Consider the following 19,335-nt stretch of genomic DNA (forward strand, 5'->3'; position numbering starts at 1 on the left):
AGCTTGCATATGTCTGTGCCACACCTCCCACCCATGGGCAGAACCTCTGAGGGTAGGACCTGGAAATGGCATTTTATTTATTTTTTTAAAAATGTTTAATATTTATCTTTGAAAGAGAGAGACAGAGCGTGAACGGGGGAGGGGTAGAGAGAGAGGGAGAGACAGAATCCAAAGCAGGCTCCAGGCTCTGAGCTGTCAGCACAGAGCTCGATGCAGGGCTCGAACTCACGAGCTATGAGATCATGACTTGAGCCGAAGTCGGACGCCTAACTGACTGAGCCACCCAGGCGTCCCTGGACATGGCATTTTAAACAAGCTGATGTCCCAAGTTCGAGAACCACTGGCCTCAGGTCTGCTTGGAAATAACATGTTCCCACATGTACCCGGCTGTCCCAAAAGGCTGGAAGTGAGGAAGTAGGAGGTGGAAGGGGATGCTGGCCCCCTCAAAGTGGTACAACAGGGGTGTGCCCTAGACCTGGGGTCAAGTGTCTACTTCAGGGGGGGCAGGCTGGATGAGAGCCTGGGGCAGCAGATGGGTCCCTGGTGGACCTCTCCTCCCACCCAGCTTCCTTCATCAGTTTCCACGTGCGCAAATACACATCAGCCAAGCCCAGTCACTCACTTTAGGATTCGCTGTGTACCTCTACCCACAATGCTCCTGGATCTACCCTCAGCCACCCCCACCATGACTCTCCCTCTCCCAATAGACATCCCACCCGCCTCGTTACTTAAATAACCTTTATTTCTCATGCACTAGGAAAGATGGGATTGTATGAAACACTGCATTTCACAGCAAAGACCTCAGTCCAGAACACAACACAGGGGACCAAGTGGATTCAGGTGTGGTCAAAACTCTGGGGATCACAGTGGGGATACCACCTCCAGGGCTGGTGACAGATTCAGGACCCTCCAGCTGCAATGGCTCCAGATACAACACAGGGCAGCTGCCCTCTCCCACAGAGGCACAGGAAGCTGACACCAGAGGAGCATGTAGACCGGAGGAAGGACGGAGAAGGCTGCTAGGCAGTGACTTGGTGGAGGCGGTGGTCCAGCACCTCCGAGGCCCGAGTCCAGGCAGTGAGGGCTGTGACCGAGTTCAGCCCAACTGTGCTCACCACAGAGCTGCTGGAGCTCCACAGACCCCCAGCAGGTATGCACGGGCCCCACCTGACTGCTCCCCGGACACACACACACGACAAGATCTGCCCAGGCAGGACCCCAAGGGCTAGAGGGGCCAGCCCCCCTCAACCATCCCTAGCCCCTGTGGACACTTAGATGCCCACAGGACAGCCAGGCTTCAGAGGGTCCTGGGACAGGGCCATTGGCAGGGCAGCCAGCAAAGCCAGGCCTTCAGGCCCAGACAAGGGCAAAGCAGATTCTGGGCACCACTTTCACAGAGGTGGCACAGGGACAGATCCAGGCTGGAGACATGCGGGACAGAACAAAGAAGAACAGACACATGCAGACACAACAGGGTGAGAGGGGTCTGAGAATGAAACGTGGTCGAGGTGCTGAGATGCAGGGGGCCCCGTGTGGGCCAAGCTCACTGAGGCCCCGGGCTTGTGGTGACACCAGCCTCCTCCGGGATGGTCTCCAGCGTCTCACTCTGGACAGCCTGTGTGATGAGCGCCAGCTCCTGGCACAAGGTCTCATAGCGGTAGCCCACACGGATGTCCGGCACATTCGTACGGCGGATATCATTGCCCTCAGGGCCTTCCTTGGTATAGTTGGGTCCCAGCCAGTGGCTCTTCACCTGCGGTGGGCACGGTTATCAGGCAGGGCCTTCAGGGGCCACGCCCCAGCCCTGAACCATCCCAGGGCCAGCACCCCTGGGACCTCCCCAAATGCAGAGAAGGAGAGGAGAGGGTGTCTGCCAGGTTCCGGGCAGGTGGCTGTGGTACCTTGTGGGAGAAGCCGCTCATGAGCACACTGTTGCGTGCCAGCTCACACATGTCGCAGGAGCTGAGCTTCCACACCTGGGTAGCGATGCTATATTCCTCCATCAGTGGCTCCTGCACAGGCCAGTTTCCCTCAGACAGGTGCACCCGGGCCTGCCACCCAATCCCTGCCCACCCCTACCCTCATCCTGTACCCACGCCCCTCTCTCCCCGGAATTTGCCATGACATGCTGCACACTCCACCAGCAGGGGGCAGCACCATCCCTGAGGCCCAGGTTGGGGGCGGGGAAGGATGGGGGGACCTTTGCAGCCTAGAACCACAGCTGGCCTGGATGCCCTCCAGACTCTGACCTTGGTGAAGTGGAACTGCAGGGGATCGTCAGTGGACAGCGAGACCATGAGACCACGAGACAGGTACTCAGGTAGCGGGTTCCGGTGATAGCTGAGGAAGAGGCTGTTATTGCTGAGTGGGGACATGGCGATGCCAATCTGGGCCAGGTAATACAGGTACTGCAGGACTGGGGCCTGGGCAGGCAACAGGGAGGGAGGACCTGTCAGAAGGCCTCAGGGCTGGGGAGGATACCCGGTTCTGGAGGGCACAGGCCACAGGAAGAGGAGATGGGGGAGTCCGGGCTCAGCCTCACGTACAAAGAGTCATTTATGGCCAAAATCCAAGCTGGGGCCTCCCTGTGGAGGCTGGGGTGAGGCAGAGTCCAAACTGAGGGTTTGGTGGGAAGGAAGATAAGCTGCTGATGAGGCCAAAGGGTTGAAAGGAAGGTGAGCAATTGGGAGGGGTGGCTGCAGGTGCACACCCTGACCTTACGCAGAAGCAGCCCGTGAGAGATGTTCTCCGCCAGCATGAAGGCCGACACCAGGTGGTGGATGGGCCCGGCTTCCCCACAGTGCGGCCTCAGCACAAATGTGTGGAAGCCCCTCTGCCTGGGGGCATGAAGACAGTGTCAGCTCCCGAGCCTGGGCCCCTGAGCCCCCACCCAGTGACCGTGTGGGTCTGGGACAAGGGGCCAGGGGCAGATTCTTGGCTCTGAGAGCTGAGCCATAGAGCCCTGAGGGCGCAGAAAGAACGCACTGGGTCCAGGAGTTGGGGCAGGAGGAGGGTCAGGGCTCTGGTGGCCCCAGGCCAGGGCAGCGGGAGAGACAGTGGGGGGAGTAGAGACCCTACCCTGGTGGAGCACACACCTGCGCAGGTGGTTCAGCATGGCCATGTTGGCAAAGGTGTAGTACAGGTAGTAGGCATAGGGTGGATTGTCCTCCTCCACCCAAGCCTCGGGGAGAGGGCTCTCCAGGTTGAAGACGTGATTCTCGGGCTTAGACTCATCATCCACACTGTCAAAGCCGTCCACCTGGCACAGGACCCCAGGGTCAGGCCCAGAGCTACAGCCGCACCTGAGGCCAGCCACCCTCCCCACACCCCGCCCTGTGCCGCTCCCTCACGTGCTCCAAGAAGAGGTGCAGCTCGGGGTGGCTGGCAGGGTGCACAGTGGCCTCAAACAGTGGCAGGAAGATGTTCTCCAGCATCTCTTGGAAGTTGGCCAGCTGGCCCTTGGTACGGTACACGTCACTGCAGGCGGGACGTACGCACACAGGACGTGCAGGTCAGTAGGCACCAGAGCTTGGCCCGAAATCAAAGAAGCACTTCTGAACCACACTGGGTGGGCCAGGCTGGACAGACCATGAGTGGAACCGGGCAGTTCCTCTTCTATTCAGAGGGCTTGGCTGGGACGGGGGCGGGGGGGGGGGGGTCAGCCATCCCCGGCGGGCAGGAGGTAGGCCCTGGCCCCTGGAACTCTGGCCCCCACGCTCCCTCCCACTCCAAGGGCCACTCACAAGAGGCGGGGCACTTGCACGAGCCAGCGCACGTTGGGGGAGTGTACTTTGTGCTTCACGGCCCAACAGGCCAGCTTGTCCCACTCGTCCCTTGAGCGCCCGTAGATGGAGAGTCGCAGCTCCGCGTTCTGGTATTTGCTCTCCTCCAGGTCTGACATCACCTCCTGAGAGACACACATGGGGCAACCATCACACTCAGGCTCCCACCGTCCCTGTCTCTGCACCCACCGTGTGTGCTCCGTCACATGTCTTCATGCCTCTTACCCACCTTCCTCACCTGCCTCCCCGACACCAGACTCCCGCAGTCTGGGGAAGGGCTGCTCAAGGCTGCTGCCCGTGCACATGGGCCCTGGCAGCCACTCCTCCTCACCTTGATAATGTGGGCAAAGTACTTTCCAGAGACCCTGTTGTCGGTTTTGATGAAGATCTCTCGGAGGACAGACTCCCCAATGGGGTTGTATTTGGCATTGAACTTGTCAAAGCGATGGAAGGTGTTTCTGTCCTGGGGAAAACAGGCAGGCCCAGGTCACCCCTGCCCCTGGTTCACATACTGACCCAGCCCCTCCGCCCCCGTGCCACCAGGACAGACCGCGTGCATGTCCAGCGTGTCCACACTCAGGTCATAGGCAGTGAGATTCATGCTCTCAAAGACCTCCCGCAGCGTCTGCTCGCGGCCCTGCTCCACGTGCACGATCTCCTCCAGGTGCCGCTTCATCGCCCGTTTGATAAAGCGCAGCAGGTGCTTCTGGTTCATGCAGGACGAGGCGTGGATGTGCGTGTCCACCTGGGGTGGAACGGGGCTGCTGGGTTCCCTGGAGGCCAAGAGAGCCTGGGGCTTGGGCTAGGAGAGGACTCTGCACAAGGAATGCTGGGCAGGGGGTCCAGGCCCTGCAAGGGAGGCCAGGCAGGGGTGCAGGACCGGGCATGGTGTGGGGGCCCACCTTGCGGATGTTGTAGAAGTCTCGGTGTGGAACCTTCTTCTGGGCGGCCAGCTCCTTCATCTCGTTGAGCAGCACGTGCATCTGGAACTTGGAGCTCAGGTACTGTAGCCGACGGTAGCAGAAGGACTTTCTGGGCAGGAAGAGAACACGGCAGGGGCTCTAGGACACAAAGAGGCACCTGGGGAGGGCCTGGGTAAGGAGGCAGAGAGGGAGGGGGTGGGAGGGTGCAGGACTGAGACTGCCCAGGGGGCAAAAGACAGAGGGAAAGTCTAGGACTCAGTGACTGAGAAGGGGTGAGAGATGGTGGCAGGTGACTGGGGCAGGGCTGAGGCTGGAGAGTCCAGGCTGGGAAGGGAGCAGGGACTCACATGGGGCCATTGATAATCAGGGCCATGAGCACATTGACATCTGCCACAAATTCCTGCAGGTCAGGGTACGGCAGCTCCATCTCTGAGCAACTGATACACAGTGAGAGCTTAGGTGAGAAGAGCATGTCGTGCCCCATGGAACCCCCTAAGCCAATGCAGCCCCCATACGCTCCCCCCACCCCAGCACTCCCCACACCGGCTTACTGATCATCAGTTTCCCTGCGGGTGTAGACGTGCACCACGCCCTGCACCATGCGCAGACCCAAACCCAGGTCCCCAGGCATGGTGCTCGGCTCACAGTGCTCATATGGGTGCTGCTCCAGCGCAGGGGGGTGCACCGGGGCATCTACAGGGGTAGGGAGGGTGGAGTCAGGGCCAGGGCTCCTCCTGGCCACCCACTGCCCAGCCCAGGGGCTCCATAGAGGGCGAGAGCTCCTGCCCCTGCCTCCACCCACCATGTACCGAGAGGCTGGAATGAGCCCGGGTGGGAAGAAGCAGGCAGGGTGGAGGTTTCTAGGCACCAGGCTCAGAGAGCCTGGGACGCCAGGGCACTTAGAGTAGGGCACGAATGGGGGTCCCACCAGCAGACACAGGGGTGTCAGGGCCCTGCTCATAGGTCCGTGTCTCCAGAGGCTTCTCAGCCAGCTGCTGCAGATACCGCCGGGTGGTAGGGCAAAAACTCTGCAGTGACAGGGCCATGTACTTCTCCCGGATAAAAAGTGCCCGCACCACACTCTTGGCTGCATCCAGCAGGTCTGTGAATGGCACCTGGAGACAAGGACATGGGGTCACTCTCCTTGGTCTCAGACCCACACCAGGCCCACTCTCGCCTCTTCCCCAAGGCCTTGACCCTAGAAACAGCACATCAACTAGCTAACAGCCAGACCCTCTGCCCCTCCAGCTTTTGAAACAAGAAATGCCCACGCTAGGCCCACCCAGTTCCCAAGCTGGGGGAGCCAGCCAATGGAACACCGTAGAATTGAGGGGAGTGAGACCCAAGGCCCTGACCACACTGACCCCACACTTCTCCTCGCCGGAGATGGTGACCCGCTGAAATTCCCGCTCTAGCACCACGTCTCGGTCCCGCAGGCCCCGGTCACCTTGCCCCTCGCTCTGCTCCTTGAAGAGCCTACAGGGGGAGAGTAGAAGGGAGGGGGCTGGAGCCAGCGGCGGGACAGGCCCCGGCCCCACACCCCCACATCCCCCGTGCCCCTCTGCCCTCCTCACTGGAAGTCTGATTCACTGTCTGTCTTCAGGAAATCTTGCTTGGCCCGAAGCAGGATATCTGGCTCCAGCCTAGAAGTGAGAAGGGCAAGAGGTCAGGCAGATGACAAGAGACGGCCCTTGTTCCCAGGTCCGCGAACCGTGCTGGCTGCCGTGCACATGTTGTTCCTCGTGGCCTCGTGGGGCTGTAGAACCCTGCACTGTGGGTGCTGGCTTGCCCGCATTAGATATGAGAAAGTACACCCAGAAGTTGAGCAGCATGTTCTAGGCCACTCTGGTGGGTAGAAGACAGAACCAGAATTCAACAGCCTAACTCCAAAGCCTGTGCTTCAGACCGCTGCTCTATGCTGCTCCCTAGTGGGCCCCAGAGAGAGGGACAGGATGGGAGAGGGACAGAGACAGGGCTCTGAAAGTGTCCCAGTAGAGATGGAGGGACACTGGGCAGATTACCCTGTGCCCCCTACCCCCAACCCTATAGCTGTCAGGCTGTGCCCTCTCCTACTGCTACCTGGCTGTGCCCCCTACAACAGTGGCTGCCGGGCTGTGCCCCACCCCCCCACCCCTGCAGCTGACTGTGCCTGGTCCAACCCATAGCTGCCATAGCTGGGGCTGGGGGCTTACTTGACATCCTGGCTGATCTGCCTCTCCAGGCGCTGCCTCCGCTCCTCCAGCTGCTCAATGGGGCTCTCCTCAGGGAACTCGTACGGGGCACTACGGAGCTCGCTCTCAGCCAGGGAGCGGCTGAACAGCTCCTGGTGGGAGGGAAGGAAGGGTCAGTGTGGCCTAGCCCTCAGCCGCCGGGCCCTCACTTGCCGAGTCTAGGGATGGGGTAAGGGCAGCAGGAGCTGGAGGTACCTGGGAGAGGCTAGGGATCAGGGCACAGCCAAGCGTGAAGTAAGGGGACAGCTGAGATGGAGGGGTGTGGGGAGCAGAGACAGGGCATGGGGACAGCGGTGGAGGGACACAGGGTGAGGTGCCAGGCGATACCTCGGCGATCTCCTTGCATTTGCCATCCATAGACGTGCGTAGGTCGAGTGGGAAGTGCTTGAGGCAGGGGGCAGGGCCTGGCAGGGATCGGGCAGACTGCAGCGGAGGGGCCCCCAGCCCACCCCGAGCCTCTGTGGAGACAGTGATGTCAGGGTCAAAGGGTGGAGGGCAGGGCCTGTGCGCACTAGAAGCGCTGGGTCCCCACAGGCCCCAGGCCTGCCCCAGAGAGAGGCCAGGGCTTGGAAAGTGGGCAGTCCCCCCTCAGAGACTGAGGAATGGGCCTGCGTGTGGCTCCCAAAGGACCTCACCCTCACAATCTAGCACAGGGCCCCTCAAGCATTCCAGGCTCAGGAGTGGGGGTCCTGAGTCTGCCCCTAGAGCAAGTGGATTCCCTCACTCCAGGAATAAGACTCTAAATCCTGGACTAGAAACCGCTGCCTCGGTAAGCAGGAGACCCCGTGCAGGCAGGCACACGTACACACACACACACACACACACACACACACACACACACACAGTGCTCATTAAGGACCCGGTGGTCATGCTAGCAATCCCCAGCCCACAGCTTCCAGGCCGGCCAGGCCAGGAGCAGACCTGCCCCTGGCCTCAGGAATCCTCCTCAAGAAACCAGGGCCTGCACCTGATAACCCAGACCTACACAGCACAGGCAAGTCACAGCTGCCACTTAGCTCTGAACTGGAGACCAGACCCTAAGGGAAGAGGAGGAGAGGAAGTGGAGGACCTGGTTGGCAGCAGTAACCCTACCTCCTCCCCAGTGGCCTGCCTTCTCCCCCAGGACCCCAAGGCTGCCAAGATGTGGCCTGGCCCCGGCCCGCCCCTCCCACTGCTGGCTGCCCCTCCAAAGGGAGCTGCCACAAACAGTCTGCGCCACTCGGAGGCCCCAGGATCTGAGCCGGAGGCCCCAGGGAGGGCCTGGGGAAGGGAGTGTCAGAAGCCAGGGCCTCTCCACATGGAGGACAGAACTCCTCAGCTGTACCACCAGGAGGCTGGCACTAAAGGCCTTGAAGCTGCTAGTCTACAGGGGCTGCCTGAGCTCCCAGCCAACCCTGAAGGACCCTCCTTGGGCTCACCAGCCCCACCCTCCCCACCAGGAAGCTCTCCACACCCAACTGGGCTTTCCCAGCCAGCTCTGAAGGATATTCCCTTCCAGCAGCCTCCTTTCCCCTCTCTACCGCGTCTCAGGGACAGATTGGAGGCTCTGCCCAGGTAGCATGCTTTAAAGTCTGTGGACCCACTTCAAGATCCCCCAGAGTTGGGTCCCAAGGCTGGACAAAGGGAAGAGGAGGTGCCTGCACCAGATCCAGGACCCAGCCTCTGCTCTCCCGGGTGCCTGCCTGGGTCCTACCTGCAGAGTTCAGGCAGCTCCAGCCAAAGCCCTGTGCCCCTGGCCCGCTTGTTTGCTGAGTGGAGCTGTAGCCAGTCCCCCAGGACAGCTCAAGGGGCCGGCACGGGCTGTACCAAGTGCAGCAACATGCAGGGGAGACCCTAGGATGACAGCAAGCAGGGGGCTAGGGAAGCCCAGGGGAGCCAGAAATCAAGGAAAGGAGCATCAGAGTTGGGAAATGAGAGGAACTGGAGAAGTGAACAGGGCCTTAACCTCTACAGTACCAGGGCCCAGCCTAAAGTGGAGCCCCCAAGGGGGTGGACCAGGGTAGGCTGATAAGGGCTGGGCAGTCTGGCTGGGAGAGGCCAAGCCTCCTTAAAATGCACTACCATTGGGGATAGTGAGTGGGTAGGGCCCTGCTGGCCAAAGGGTAGGAGGGGAGAGAGGTAGTGGTGAGCAGCCCTCATTTCCAAACACAACAGCCCCAGGCCAGCTTCATCTGCCCAGAGGCCTTGTTTTGCTCCCCACAGTCCCCTGGGTCCCCTGACTATGGGGTTCCTTGAGACAAACAAAGCCTCTTCTAGGGAGAGAAGTTGGGTGGCAGTAAGAGAAGTGACTCACTCCAAGTAGGGACCAGTTACTGAGTTTCTCTGCTGCCCAGGGGGGCTGGTTCACAGCTGCCCAGACCTAAACCCCCGTTTCAAGCTTATCACTGGGGACAAACCATCCAGGAGAAGCGTGGGAGATAAGGGACTAGAATTTGGAGAACTTGAGTCTGACTGTTCCCACTTATAGCATGTCTCTGCCTCCCAGAGGCCTCAGGTCCTATAATAATGGGGTGATAAGTGAGTCCTGCCCTGCCTAGCCACAAACTGCCATAAGGCTCAAAGAGATACGTTTCTGCAAGTGTTCTGTAAAACACCATAATCTGTGATTATGAACTCCGGGGGCCCTCCAACACACCTCTCACTTTCCCACCTACTAGAGAGGGTGAGAGGCCCAGCTCAGACCAAAACAACCAAGCAGTGAATGGCAGCAAAGAGGACAGAACTTGATGGGGTGGAGACGGGTGCGGGGGGTGGGGGAGACACAATCTCATACTTGGAAGAGGGCAGAGCAGGAAGAGGAAAGAAAGATGGGCACTTGTTCCACACACAGGGTGTAAGACAGAGCTCAAGGTTCTTGCCTGCCCCAAAACCTTGATCCTACACAGCTCCTCACCATTCTAGCCCCCTGCAGGAGAGGCCGACCACAGACCTCCGGGGCTGGTCTCTATCAGGTCAGCAAGAGCTGAATCCAAGGTCCTAATCTCAACTTCCTCTCTTATCAGGGTGGCCTAAGATCTACACTGAAATGCAGGGGACACCAGGACAGGTTCCAGCAGCCAGAGCCATTCGTCCAGGCTGCAGGCCCCTGCACAGGGCTGCTGGGGTTCACTAGAGGTATATACTCCCTGAGGCCAGGCCTAGAAGACCCAGCTGCCTGTCTGCTAGTCCCATCCCCTGAGTCTGTGCCACTGCAACACACACACACACACACACACACACACACACACACACACACACACACACAAGCGGAGTCCACCAAAAGCCAGAAGGGACTGCTCCCATCAACTCCAAGATCTTGTCACCTCATCTACCCTCTGCCCTGGAGCCCCCTCGCTCACTGCCAAGACTGCCTTAGTAGGCAGAGAGGTGTCCGAGGCTTTGACCCATAGATATCAGATGCTCCCACCGAGTGACCACCCAAAGGTGTACAGATCTAGCTCCAGGGTACACACTGTCTGGATAGCCCAGACCTGGACACAGAAAACACAGACCCTCAGGACTCCTGACCTCAGGTCAGGATCTTCAATGGCATAAGAAAACAGAGGCGGTGGATGATTAGGCTATAGGTACAGACTGCTGCTGAGGGGAGGGGGTGAAAAGACTGGCTTGACCAGGTCACCAAAAATGGGGGCGGTCCTTCCTTAGTCAGGAAGCCTGGGGACAGCAGACGGCAGGTAGATATCCCTCAGCAAGCACAGACTCAGGCAGTCTAGCCCTCAGGGAGATGGGCACAGCTACTCCACGCTGCCTGCTCCAAATGGTGCAGAGATGTCTATCAGAATAGGAGCCAAACCAAAGGGTGTAGGAGCACACACAGGCAGGCAGTGGCCCCCGCTGAGCCCCCAAACAGGCCTGGCCCGAGGACACTCCATACTTATGAGGAAGCTCACAAGACAAACCAGGAGAGAGCAAACAGCAAATAACAGATACCGTTGAGCCCCCAGCCCTGGGATGCCCGGTAGCAACAAGCGTGCCCTAACATCAGACCCCCCAGGAAGGGGAATACGGACCTGGGGTCCTAGGAAGGGGCACTAACCACAGGACAGCCTGAGACTGCCTGGTAAAGCCACAGCTGCCAGCAGTGTGGCCAGCCCACAAACCAGTCAGTCCCACACATCTCCCTCTCCATTCACACACACTCCACATGCAAACGGTCTTAGCACATCCACATGCTGACACGTGTGCAAACACACCTCTTGCTGCACCCACACCCGCACCCACTCCTCATTACAGAGGGCAGCACCCCCAACATAGAACATAGAGACCTGTCATCTTCCACCCCACCGCCCTCTCTGCACCACCTCCCAAGCCAGCCGTCCCTGGGATAGAGGACAAGGGGCACCACCGCAGAGAGGGTGCAGGAGAAGGGGCACCCCCTCTGATGGGACCAGTAGCCAGGGCCAGCGGTGGTGGGGTAGAGCCAGTGGCTGAGGCCAGGAAGCACACACTCACCTGGTACTGCAGAGGAGGCCTGCAGGCTGGCCAGCTTCTTAAAGGGATATTTGGCCTTGGGACTGCCGGCGCCAGATGGGTTGGATGCCATGGCTCGCGCCGCGGAGATGGCGGGGGGAGTCTGAGCCGCACCAGCTGGGCCTGGCTCTGCCACATCCAACCCCTTCCTCCGCCCCGCCCCCAGCGGGAGTGACTGATGCAGGAAGCAGAAGCCCCGCAGGCGGAAGAGGCCCTGGCCACGATTTCTGATGTTGTCTAGGCAACCTCGGGGAGGGGGACCTCCATCCCCGCCTCTTATCCCTTCCCTTCCCTCCTCAGACCCCGGAGTGACGCGACTGATGGGTGCTGGGCCTGGGGGGATGGAGGTGAGCAAACAAGATGGGGAAGGGCCAGCCCTTAGCACTCCACTGACCCCTTCAGAGCCCTTGCCCCTTGTCAGGGATCTGGGGCAAAGGAGTCAAAGTCCCCGCTAGCTGGTCCAGCCAGCATGGGAGAAAAAAAATCATAATAAACAGGAATCCAGCGCCAGCTCCCCTAAGCTCAGAACACACTTCTCTCAGAGCAGGCATGCTCCGTGAAAACCCAGCCCCTCTGGGACACAGTCCCCTTTTCTCTTCTCCGTCAGACTCCCAGCCCCAGGGGTAGCCCAGCTCTGGGAGGATGGGGTAGAACAGAGAATCCCAACCCAGTAGGGAGGAGCCTGTCTTGGGAAAATTCCACTGGTCGGCAGGCGCTACCTTCTAGGAAGGCAGAGAGGCCAGGAAGCAGGGGCGTCTCTGGGGGGTCTGGAAAAGAGACCCAGCGACTTCTGACTTTTCTGTCTTTTCCGCACTCAGGTTCTGCTTTCCCAGGCCCGCCCCAGGAGGAGACGGCCACCTTCTCTAGGTCTGCAGACTGTGCTGAGACCCCCACCCTCTTGTCTCCCTGGCCATGTACTTCTCTGTCCCAGAGACCCTCCCCCCGGCGCAGGCACAGACACTCACCTGAGGCCATACTGCCGGAACCCGGAGGGGTATGTGGGAGACTGCCCGCCAGGGTCCGCACAACCGGGAAGCTGGGGTCGCAAGGGAGGGGAGGAGGGCTGAACCCAGACCCTGGCCAAGTCGCTCCAAGGATCCCTGGCTCTGGCACCGAGACGGAAGAAGTAAGGCAGTCTTTCAAAATTGCCCGCAGGCGGGAGACGGACCTCGGCGGACCTCGGCCGCTGAACTAGCCTCGAAGACCCCAGGGAGTCCCGACTTCCAGCTGTCTGCTCAGGAGGCGAGCAGGCCACGTGCTCCCCAGAGAGCAGGACCCGGAACTCGTCTGTGCTTCTCTCAACACTCTCTGGGTGTTCAGGATCGGACTATCGTAGCTGGACTGTGGTGGAGTCACGCAACAGGTGCGACCCCACCGAAGCCTAGCCAGCGCCTCAGGGCGTCTCAGCCGCCCCAGGCCCCGCTGTGCCCGAGGCCCCGCCCCCTCCGGGCAGGCCCCGCCCCCGCCGTGTTCCTCTTCCCCTCGCCACGTGGGCAGCCGCCACTCCGCAGTTAGCCAGGCGGGTCTTGGGCAAGCGTTGTGCGTCAGCTTCCTCATCAGTGAAATGGGGCGGTGTAATTGCACTCAAGGGAGTTGTTCTGAGCATGAAACGTTAAGCACCTTTGCACGATGCCTGGCACAAAGTCGATGGCCCATAAAAGATAACTAGTATTGTCTCAGGACTCATTCATTTTGTTTTTTAAGATTTTATTTTTAAGTAATCTCTACACCAAAGGTAGGGCTCGAACTCACAACCCCAAGATCAAGAGCCACAAGCTCCACCAACTGAGCCAGCCAGGCACCCCCATTCATTCACTTTTAGAAGTCATTCCTGGGCATTCTCATTCCGGGTCCTCTGCTTTCTTCTGGCAGGCATAGATAAACAGGGTGTGTCCTGCAATCCAGGCTCTCCTTCCTACATTTACTTACGTATTTATTGGTTAAAAGCTTAGGCTCTGTAGCCAGAATGCCTGGGTTCAATTCCAGACTCTTCCACCTACTTTGTGATTGACGGGGAAGTTACTGGACTCTCTGTGCTCCTATTTCCTCTGGAAAATGAGTGTAAGAGACCCTGCTTTGTATAGTGGTCGTTAGGATAAATGAGTTAATATAAATTAAGTGCTTAGAGCAGTGCCTGGCCTGTAGTTACTACTCAGTTATTGTCTGCATCTTATCATTGCTATGTCCTTGTCCTTGGTTCCCTGTTGACAACCTCATATGGTGATGATTCTCTTGGCGGCCTAGAAAGAAGTGGAGTTGGGATGTTTGGAGAACTGCAGACACCCCACCCAGCCAGCACCCCCACTCCCAAGTAACACAGAATCCTACCTAAAGGGAATGGGGGGGAAGAGGGGGGAGCTAAGACTTCACTAAACATAATCAAGTGTATTAGCAGTAATTAATCTTTTCCCTATTTCTCCACCTGTGGGAGCCCTTTGTTCCCCACACCCAGTTGTATTAATGCTGTTTGTCCAGCTCCTCCCAGTTCTCCCCTACAGCCAAATTCCTTCCCAAACTCTGCCTCCCCCACCTCTCCCCAAGCTGGATTCTGGACCCTGGACCCTACTATCTGTGTGTATCTGGTGTCACATCTATTGATCTCTGCCTGCTGCTCCTCCTTACCCTGGGCAAACTCAAAAAACTATGGCCTCCATAAACATGGCAGTGGGGGAATTCACCTCACAAAGAATCAATCAAACCAATAAAACAAAGGAAATAACGATGTTTACCCATCAACTTAGCAAAGATTAAGGGGAAAAAATCCTAATACACGCAAGGGTGTAGTGAGATGGGACACACATACACTACTGGACACGAACATCAACATAATCTTTCTGAAAGCCATTTGGTAATACATAATCAAGAGTCTTTCAAAAGTTCCTATTATTTAACCTAGTAATTCCACTTTCAGGAAATTGTTCTTCTAAAGAGCTGCCAGAAAAATATGCACGAATTTGTTCATCACTGCAATGTTTATCATATAGAAAGGCTGGAAACATAAAGGTCCAACAATAGGGAAATGTTTAAATTTTGTCATATGCATGCAATGAAATACAACAATTAAAAATTGTTCTTGGAGAATTTCTTAATGAGGTGGAAATGTTTACAATGTAAAGCTTGGTTTCAAAAAAATGAATGTAAAAATCTGTACATACAGTATGGCCCTAATTATATGACATATATATGCATAGAAAACAGACACACCAAAAAGTTTACAAATGATTATCTGTGGGTGGTAGAATTGGGAATTATATTTCCTTCTTTATACTTAACTGCATTTAAAAAATTGTCTACCATGCATAGCCATTACTTTTATATAAATCAAGGGAATAGGAAACAACAAACAAATCTGTAACAGCCTCCACACCCCACTCCCAACAGACCCTCCTGGGTCTTAATCCCAGACTAAATTGGTCTTGGGATCTTTAGGAATCTTGAAGCTGTTGGGCTCTCAACAATGAATGACAAAATAAATCTCAAAATTAAAAATCAAGCAGCAGGTAACCATGTAGAATGTCAACTGTACTCTGATAAAATGCATATTTTGACATAGTTTTAAGGGGCGGTATCTTGCATTGGGCTAGGTCTCATTCAGATTCTCCCTTAATCCGGACCTACTTACCTAACCAGCCCATAGGTGGCAATCCCTGCCCTCCACCCTACCCAGGCAAACCGGTTCACTAGTCCCTTCATGCTCCTCCCTAGTCCCATCTGCAACACACCCTTCACCCCACAACCCTCCCCTATTTCCAGGCCATTTGGTACACAGTGCCTGCTAGGAAGTGTGTCCTGATTACAGCTAAGCATCGATCTCTCCACCTACACAACACCAGTAAGAATCTAAGCGGGGTTCACCATCTACGCAAAAACAGTTTGGAAAGTGAAGGAGTGAGTCATCCTCTTTGGCCTCCAGCTTCTTTCATGTTGGGGCCATAATGTTGTCTTTGAGCCTCTGAGATCTTCCCTAGCTCTAAATACAGCTCCCTCCCTCCTACTCTATTCACCAGATGGTTCCTTAAATGGCCCTCCCTGAACCCCAGGCCCCCACTCAAGTATGCTCCTTAATTCTCTGAAGAAGGCTTCTCTTAGCCCCTGGCCCGCAGCTCACTTGTGATGTCAGCCTCCCCACTAGGCCAGACCACTCTGCAGACACCGGACTCTGGAGAGAACACCTCCAGCCTCACAAAGATCCTTGGCCAGAACAGTTTCCCAAAGCATCCCCTATGCTTAGATCCTTCTGGAACCAAGCTACTCGGTTCTGGTTTCTCAGCTTGTCCAAGCAACCTGTCCCCCAGCATTGTTTACAACTCCATACAGCTGCATCCACCCATACTAGTTTGTAAGTATTCAAATAGCTCTAGCCATGCCCTGTCATTCCAGGCCCTCACTGGCTAGCCCCAATGCCCCTTTGTTGTCCTCCCCCAGCCCTCCTCTCCACGCACCTTTCCCTCTCCTGCCCCACCAGTCACATCTCATTTCCCAGTCTTCCCAGAGCACACGTTGCACCTCGGGCCTCCATGCATTCTCTCATGCTTTCTTTCCTCTCCCCAAAATGCCTTACCTCCGTTTCTATTGTTGTTCTGCTTCTCTGTTGCAAGTCTGTTCATTTTAGTTGCTCCCTCCTTTCTTCTACAGAATTTTTCAGTCTGACAGTTAAATGTGTTTATAATGGTCTTTCCTACCAGGGGTGGAGGGTAGGTTTTAAACAGCTTTGAATTCTCCAGCACTAGCACAGTGTTCCTTCAATTCAGCTGCTTCTCTGTGAATTTACCCCACCTCTTCCTTTGGACTGGAAGGTCCTGAGGGCAGTTCTTCATTCATGACCTCCCTACTCCAGCTGAGACAAGGCTTTCTCCACAATCCCCATCACCGAGGGTAAGACAGATCCTGAGGTCTCCCCTTAGCTCAGGAAACAGGACCAAATTCATTGGGAAATGGTGAGTCTTGCTTCACTCAAAATGATTGGTTATCAGGCTGTGAGTAGGACTCCTGAGCTCTAGCTGATTTTGATGCTAATTTGTTTATTAATGTGAGGATCATATTTCTGTGTTTCTAAATGGGAATAGCACGTACATGCTTTTCCTACTCCACCAGGTCACTGAACCCAAATGCGATAATAAAGTAGAACAGTCACAGTTTCGAAAGGCATCAGAGCTGAAGACGGGAGGCAGGAGGTCACTGGCATCAGGATGGGTCAGCACAATTAGAGGCCAGGCAAGGGTCAGGAGCTCTCTTACTCAGCTTAGTAGTCGGAATGGGAGCCCAGCAAACTACAAAACAAGTAGGAGCAGCACAGAAGTTTGCAGAGGTGGTATCTGAAAAAGGAACAAGCTCGAACATTTTCTCCATGCGTCAAACAAGTTAGTGGTTCCTTTAACATTGCAAGTGCTACTGTTTTCGAGCTCATGCATGTTGCCTGTTTCCTCCAAGTGTTCTTTCACTGGCTGCTTATGTGGGGGTCGTGGGAAGAAGGATCACTTGATTTGTCTGCTCATTAAACTATAGGACCTCGAACAGGTTACTTACCTCTCAAGTCTCAGTTCTCTGGTCTGTAAACTGGGGACAGAGCACTTACCTTGAAGTTAGTGTGAGAATGAACTGATAGGAGCCACATTAACTCGGCCAGCACAGTGGCTGGCAGTCCCCTGCTCTGAACACAACAGACTTCAGCACAGCTCTGGCCTAGGTGTAGGTTACCAATATTGTGGGTAGGCTAGGGCTGGGCTGGGGAGGTATAATTACTGAAACCTTATAGCCAAGATTCCAAGACAATCACAATTTCAAAGACACTCTCCTGTTTTAAGTCAAGAAGCACTTGCCAATTTTTGATTGGGAAAACATGATCACTAGGGAAGGCACCGTGGCGGCTACCTATTTCTCCATCAGCCCTGAGAGTCTGGGCTCCAGGCCCAGGGCTTCTCAGCCAGATGCTCAGATATGCAGCTGAAAGGTGGTGGAAGGAGGAAGGAGCTCAGCAATGGCTCGGGGTACCTGGTAGGTGGGAGGCCCAGGGGCTCCCTCCCAGCTTCTCAGTCCAAACGCACAGGCCACTACAGTGCAATTCCACTCTAAAAGGAACACGTTAAGCCCTTCAAGCTCAGGTCAAGTCCTCAACTCCTTGGCTGCGCATTAGAATCACCTGGGGAAATTTGGAAATCTCCACGCCTAGACTGTATTCCAGACCAATTAGATCAGTATTATTTTTTAAAGCTCTCTGGGTAAATTCCAAAGTACAACAAAAGTTGAGAACCACTCTTCTGGATCAGGTTTTTCCAAACTTGCCAGATGATGATAATCACTTGTATTAGTTTAAAAGAGTTTCTCAGGATCTGGAATTAGCACTATTGCCGGAACTTAATGATTCTAAAGCACACCCCTTTATAAAAACATATAGGATATTTTAACATCTTTGAAATCTGAGTGATCTTCCAATCAGTGAGACCTAAGATTTGATAACACACAGAAACAAGCATCTCAGGTGATCCTCATGATTAGGCAGGTTTGAGGAAAAAACAATTCCCTAGTACCTCCTAGGGCAGCACTTCCCGAACTTCAACATGCTTAGAGTCACCTGCGATCCAGTTAAAATGCAGGCTCTAAATCAGATCTAGGTTAAAGCCTGAGATCCTGCACTTCCAAGAAGCTCCCAGGTGATCTAGGCTGGGCCTTGCACCACATTTTGGGTAGCAAAATCCCGACGTACTGAGGAGGCTCCACCAGCAACCCACTTAATTAAACGGAAATAACTGGCATAGAGAAATATGACCGATGGAGAGTCTTCCATAGGTCCAAAAGAGAATTCCTGGGTTCCTCTCTGGCATTTCTTTCCAGGAAGGGGCAGCTGGAATGAGGGCCAGAGGGAGGGCTGCCCCAACCTTTGCAAAGCCAGAGGCTAGAGTCCAATTTCCCAAGGAAGCAGTTTCCTGTATGAGGCAGCACAAACTCCCACTCTAAACAGCAAAGTTCACTCACCAAGTGAGGGTAGGCCTCAGGTGGCTTTACAGAGTTGGAGGCCCGCTCTCTCTGTGTATACTTTTTCTTTCATTCATTCACCAAACTTTTACTGAGGGTCTGCTAATAAACCACACGGTCTAAAGGACTCACATATGAATCAGATTTGGTCCCTGACCTCCAGCGGAAGGAATTCAGCCTGGGAGAAACCCATTCATAAAGCAAAGTACAGTATGAAGGGATAAGTGCTATAAAGAAGCACATAGAGAGATTACCCAACATAGCAGAACAATGCTAATAACTTCCTGGTGCAGCAGCCACTGGAGGAGCTGGAGGAAACATTTCTAATTTTTCCAGGAAGGGCACCACCCTAAACAAGATTTCCTTGCCAGGACCAGCCTGGTATGATGGAGAGGGTGCTTTGATGCCTTGAAGCCCTTGAAAACAAGACTCTAAAATCTGGAGTCTCAGGACAGGCAGAGCTTCCTACGTTTACACATCTAATCTCTAGAGCTAAAATGCAAGTGAATCCAAGGAAGAAAGAGACTTTTAGGAGATCAGCCCCTCAAAAGGATGGGACAGCTGTGATCTCATTCCAGAAAGCTCCAGTACCTGCATTCTGTCCTCCTGTGTCAAAATCCAGCCATTTTCTTAGTTACAGAAACACATGTCTTTGCCCTTTGTCATACTAAGCTCTTAATTGGCTTGACCCACCACATTGCTAGATAAAAAGGCTACAATCCCTAGACTAAGTAGGTCTCCAGCTGGGGTAGAAAGTCTCACCCAAGGCAGGCAGGGGACGAGAACCTAGAGCCTGCTCCCTCACCAAGCCCCTTATCGACCAGCTTTTGAGGAAGACTACAAAACTGATACTCGATCCCAATTTACTTTTTCCTTATCTTCCATCTCACAGATAGGAAACCCTAGAGAAGAAGCTTAAGGGCCAGAAGAAGCAGCGGAGAAGGAGATAGCAGAAAG

At 55.3% G+C, this 19,335-nt stretch overlaps 1 protein-coding gene across 3 annotated transcripts; it reads right to left on the reverse strand.

The window, feature by feature from the left end:
• Positions 1-723: 723 nt before the first annotated feature.
• AMPD2 (adenosine monophosphate deaminase 2) lies at positions 724-12,812 on the reverse strand. 3 transcript variants are annotated; one of them, XM_047082421.1, is made up of 18 exons: positions 12,372-12,812; positions 7,264-7,394; positions 6,898-7,028; positions 6,280-6,348; positions 6,070-6,181; positions 5,634-5,820; positions 5,257-5,398; positions 5,053-5,142; positions 4,685-4,814; positions 4,333-4,527; positions 4,114-4,245; positions 3,744-3,907; positions 3,351-3,477; positions 3,096-3,259; positions 2,717-2,837; positions 2,250-2,423; positions 1,902-2,012; positions 724-1,753 (listed from the first exon to the last, which is right to left on the reverse strand). In XM_047082421.1, exons 1-18 carry the CDS (start codon positions 12,379-12,381, stop codon positions 1,544-1,546), a joined length of 2,400 nt encoding a protein of 799 aa, XP_046938377.1. In that variant the 5' UTR covers positions 12,382-12,812; the 3' UTR covers positions 724-1,543. The 3 variants fall into 3 exon arrangements, with proteins under 3 accessions (XP_046938377.1, XP_046938378.1, XP_046938379.1); XM_047082422.1 differs by lacking the exon at positions 12,372-12,812 and adding an exon at positions 11,389-11,825; XM_047082423.1 differs by lacking the exons at positions 7,264-7,394; positions 12,372-12,812 and adding an exon at positions 11,389-11,544.
• Between the last annotated feature and the right edge of the window lie 6,523 nt (positions 12,813-19,335).

The sequence above is a fragment of the Lynx rufus genome, unplaced genomic scaffold (assembly GCF_022079265.1).
Source record: "Lynx rufus isolate CCGP_SWC_20201006 ecotype Redwood Valley unplaced genomic scaffold, mLynRuf1.p SCAF_2, whole genome shotgun sequence".
NCBI classification, from domain to species: domain Eukaryota; kingdom Metazoa; phylum Chordata; class Mammalia; order Carnivora; family Felidae; genus Lynx; species Lynx rufus.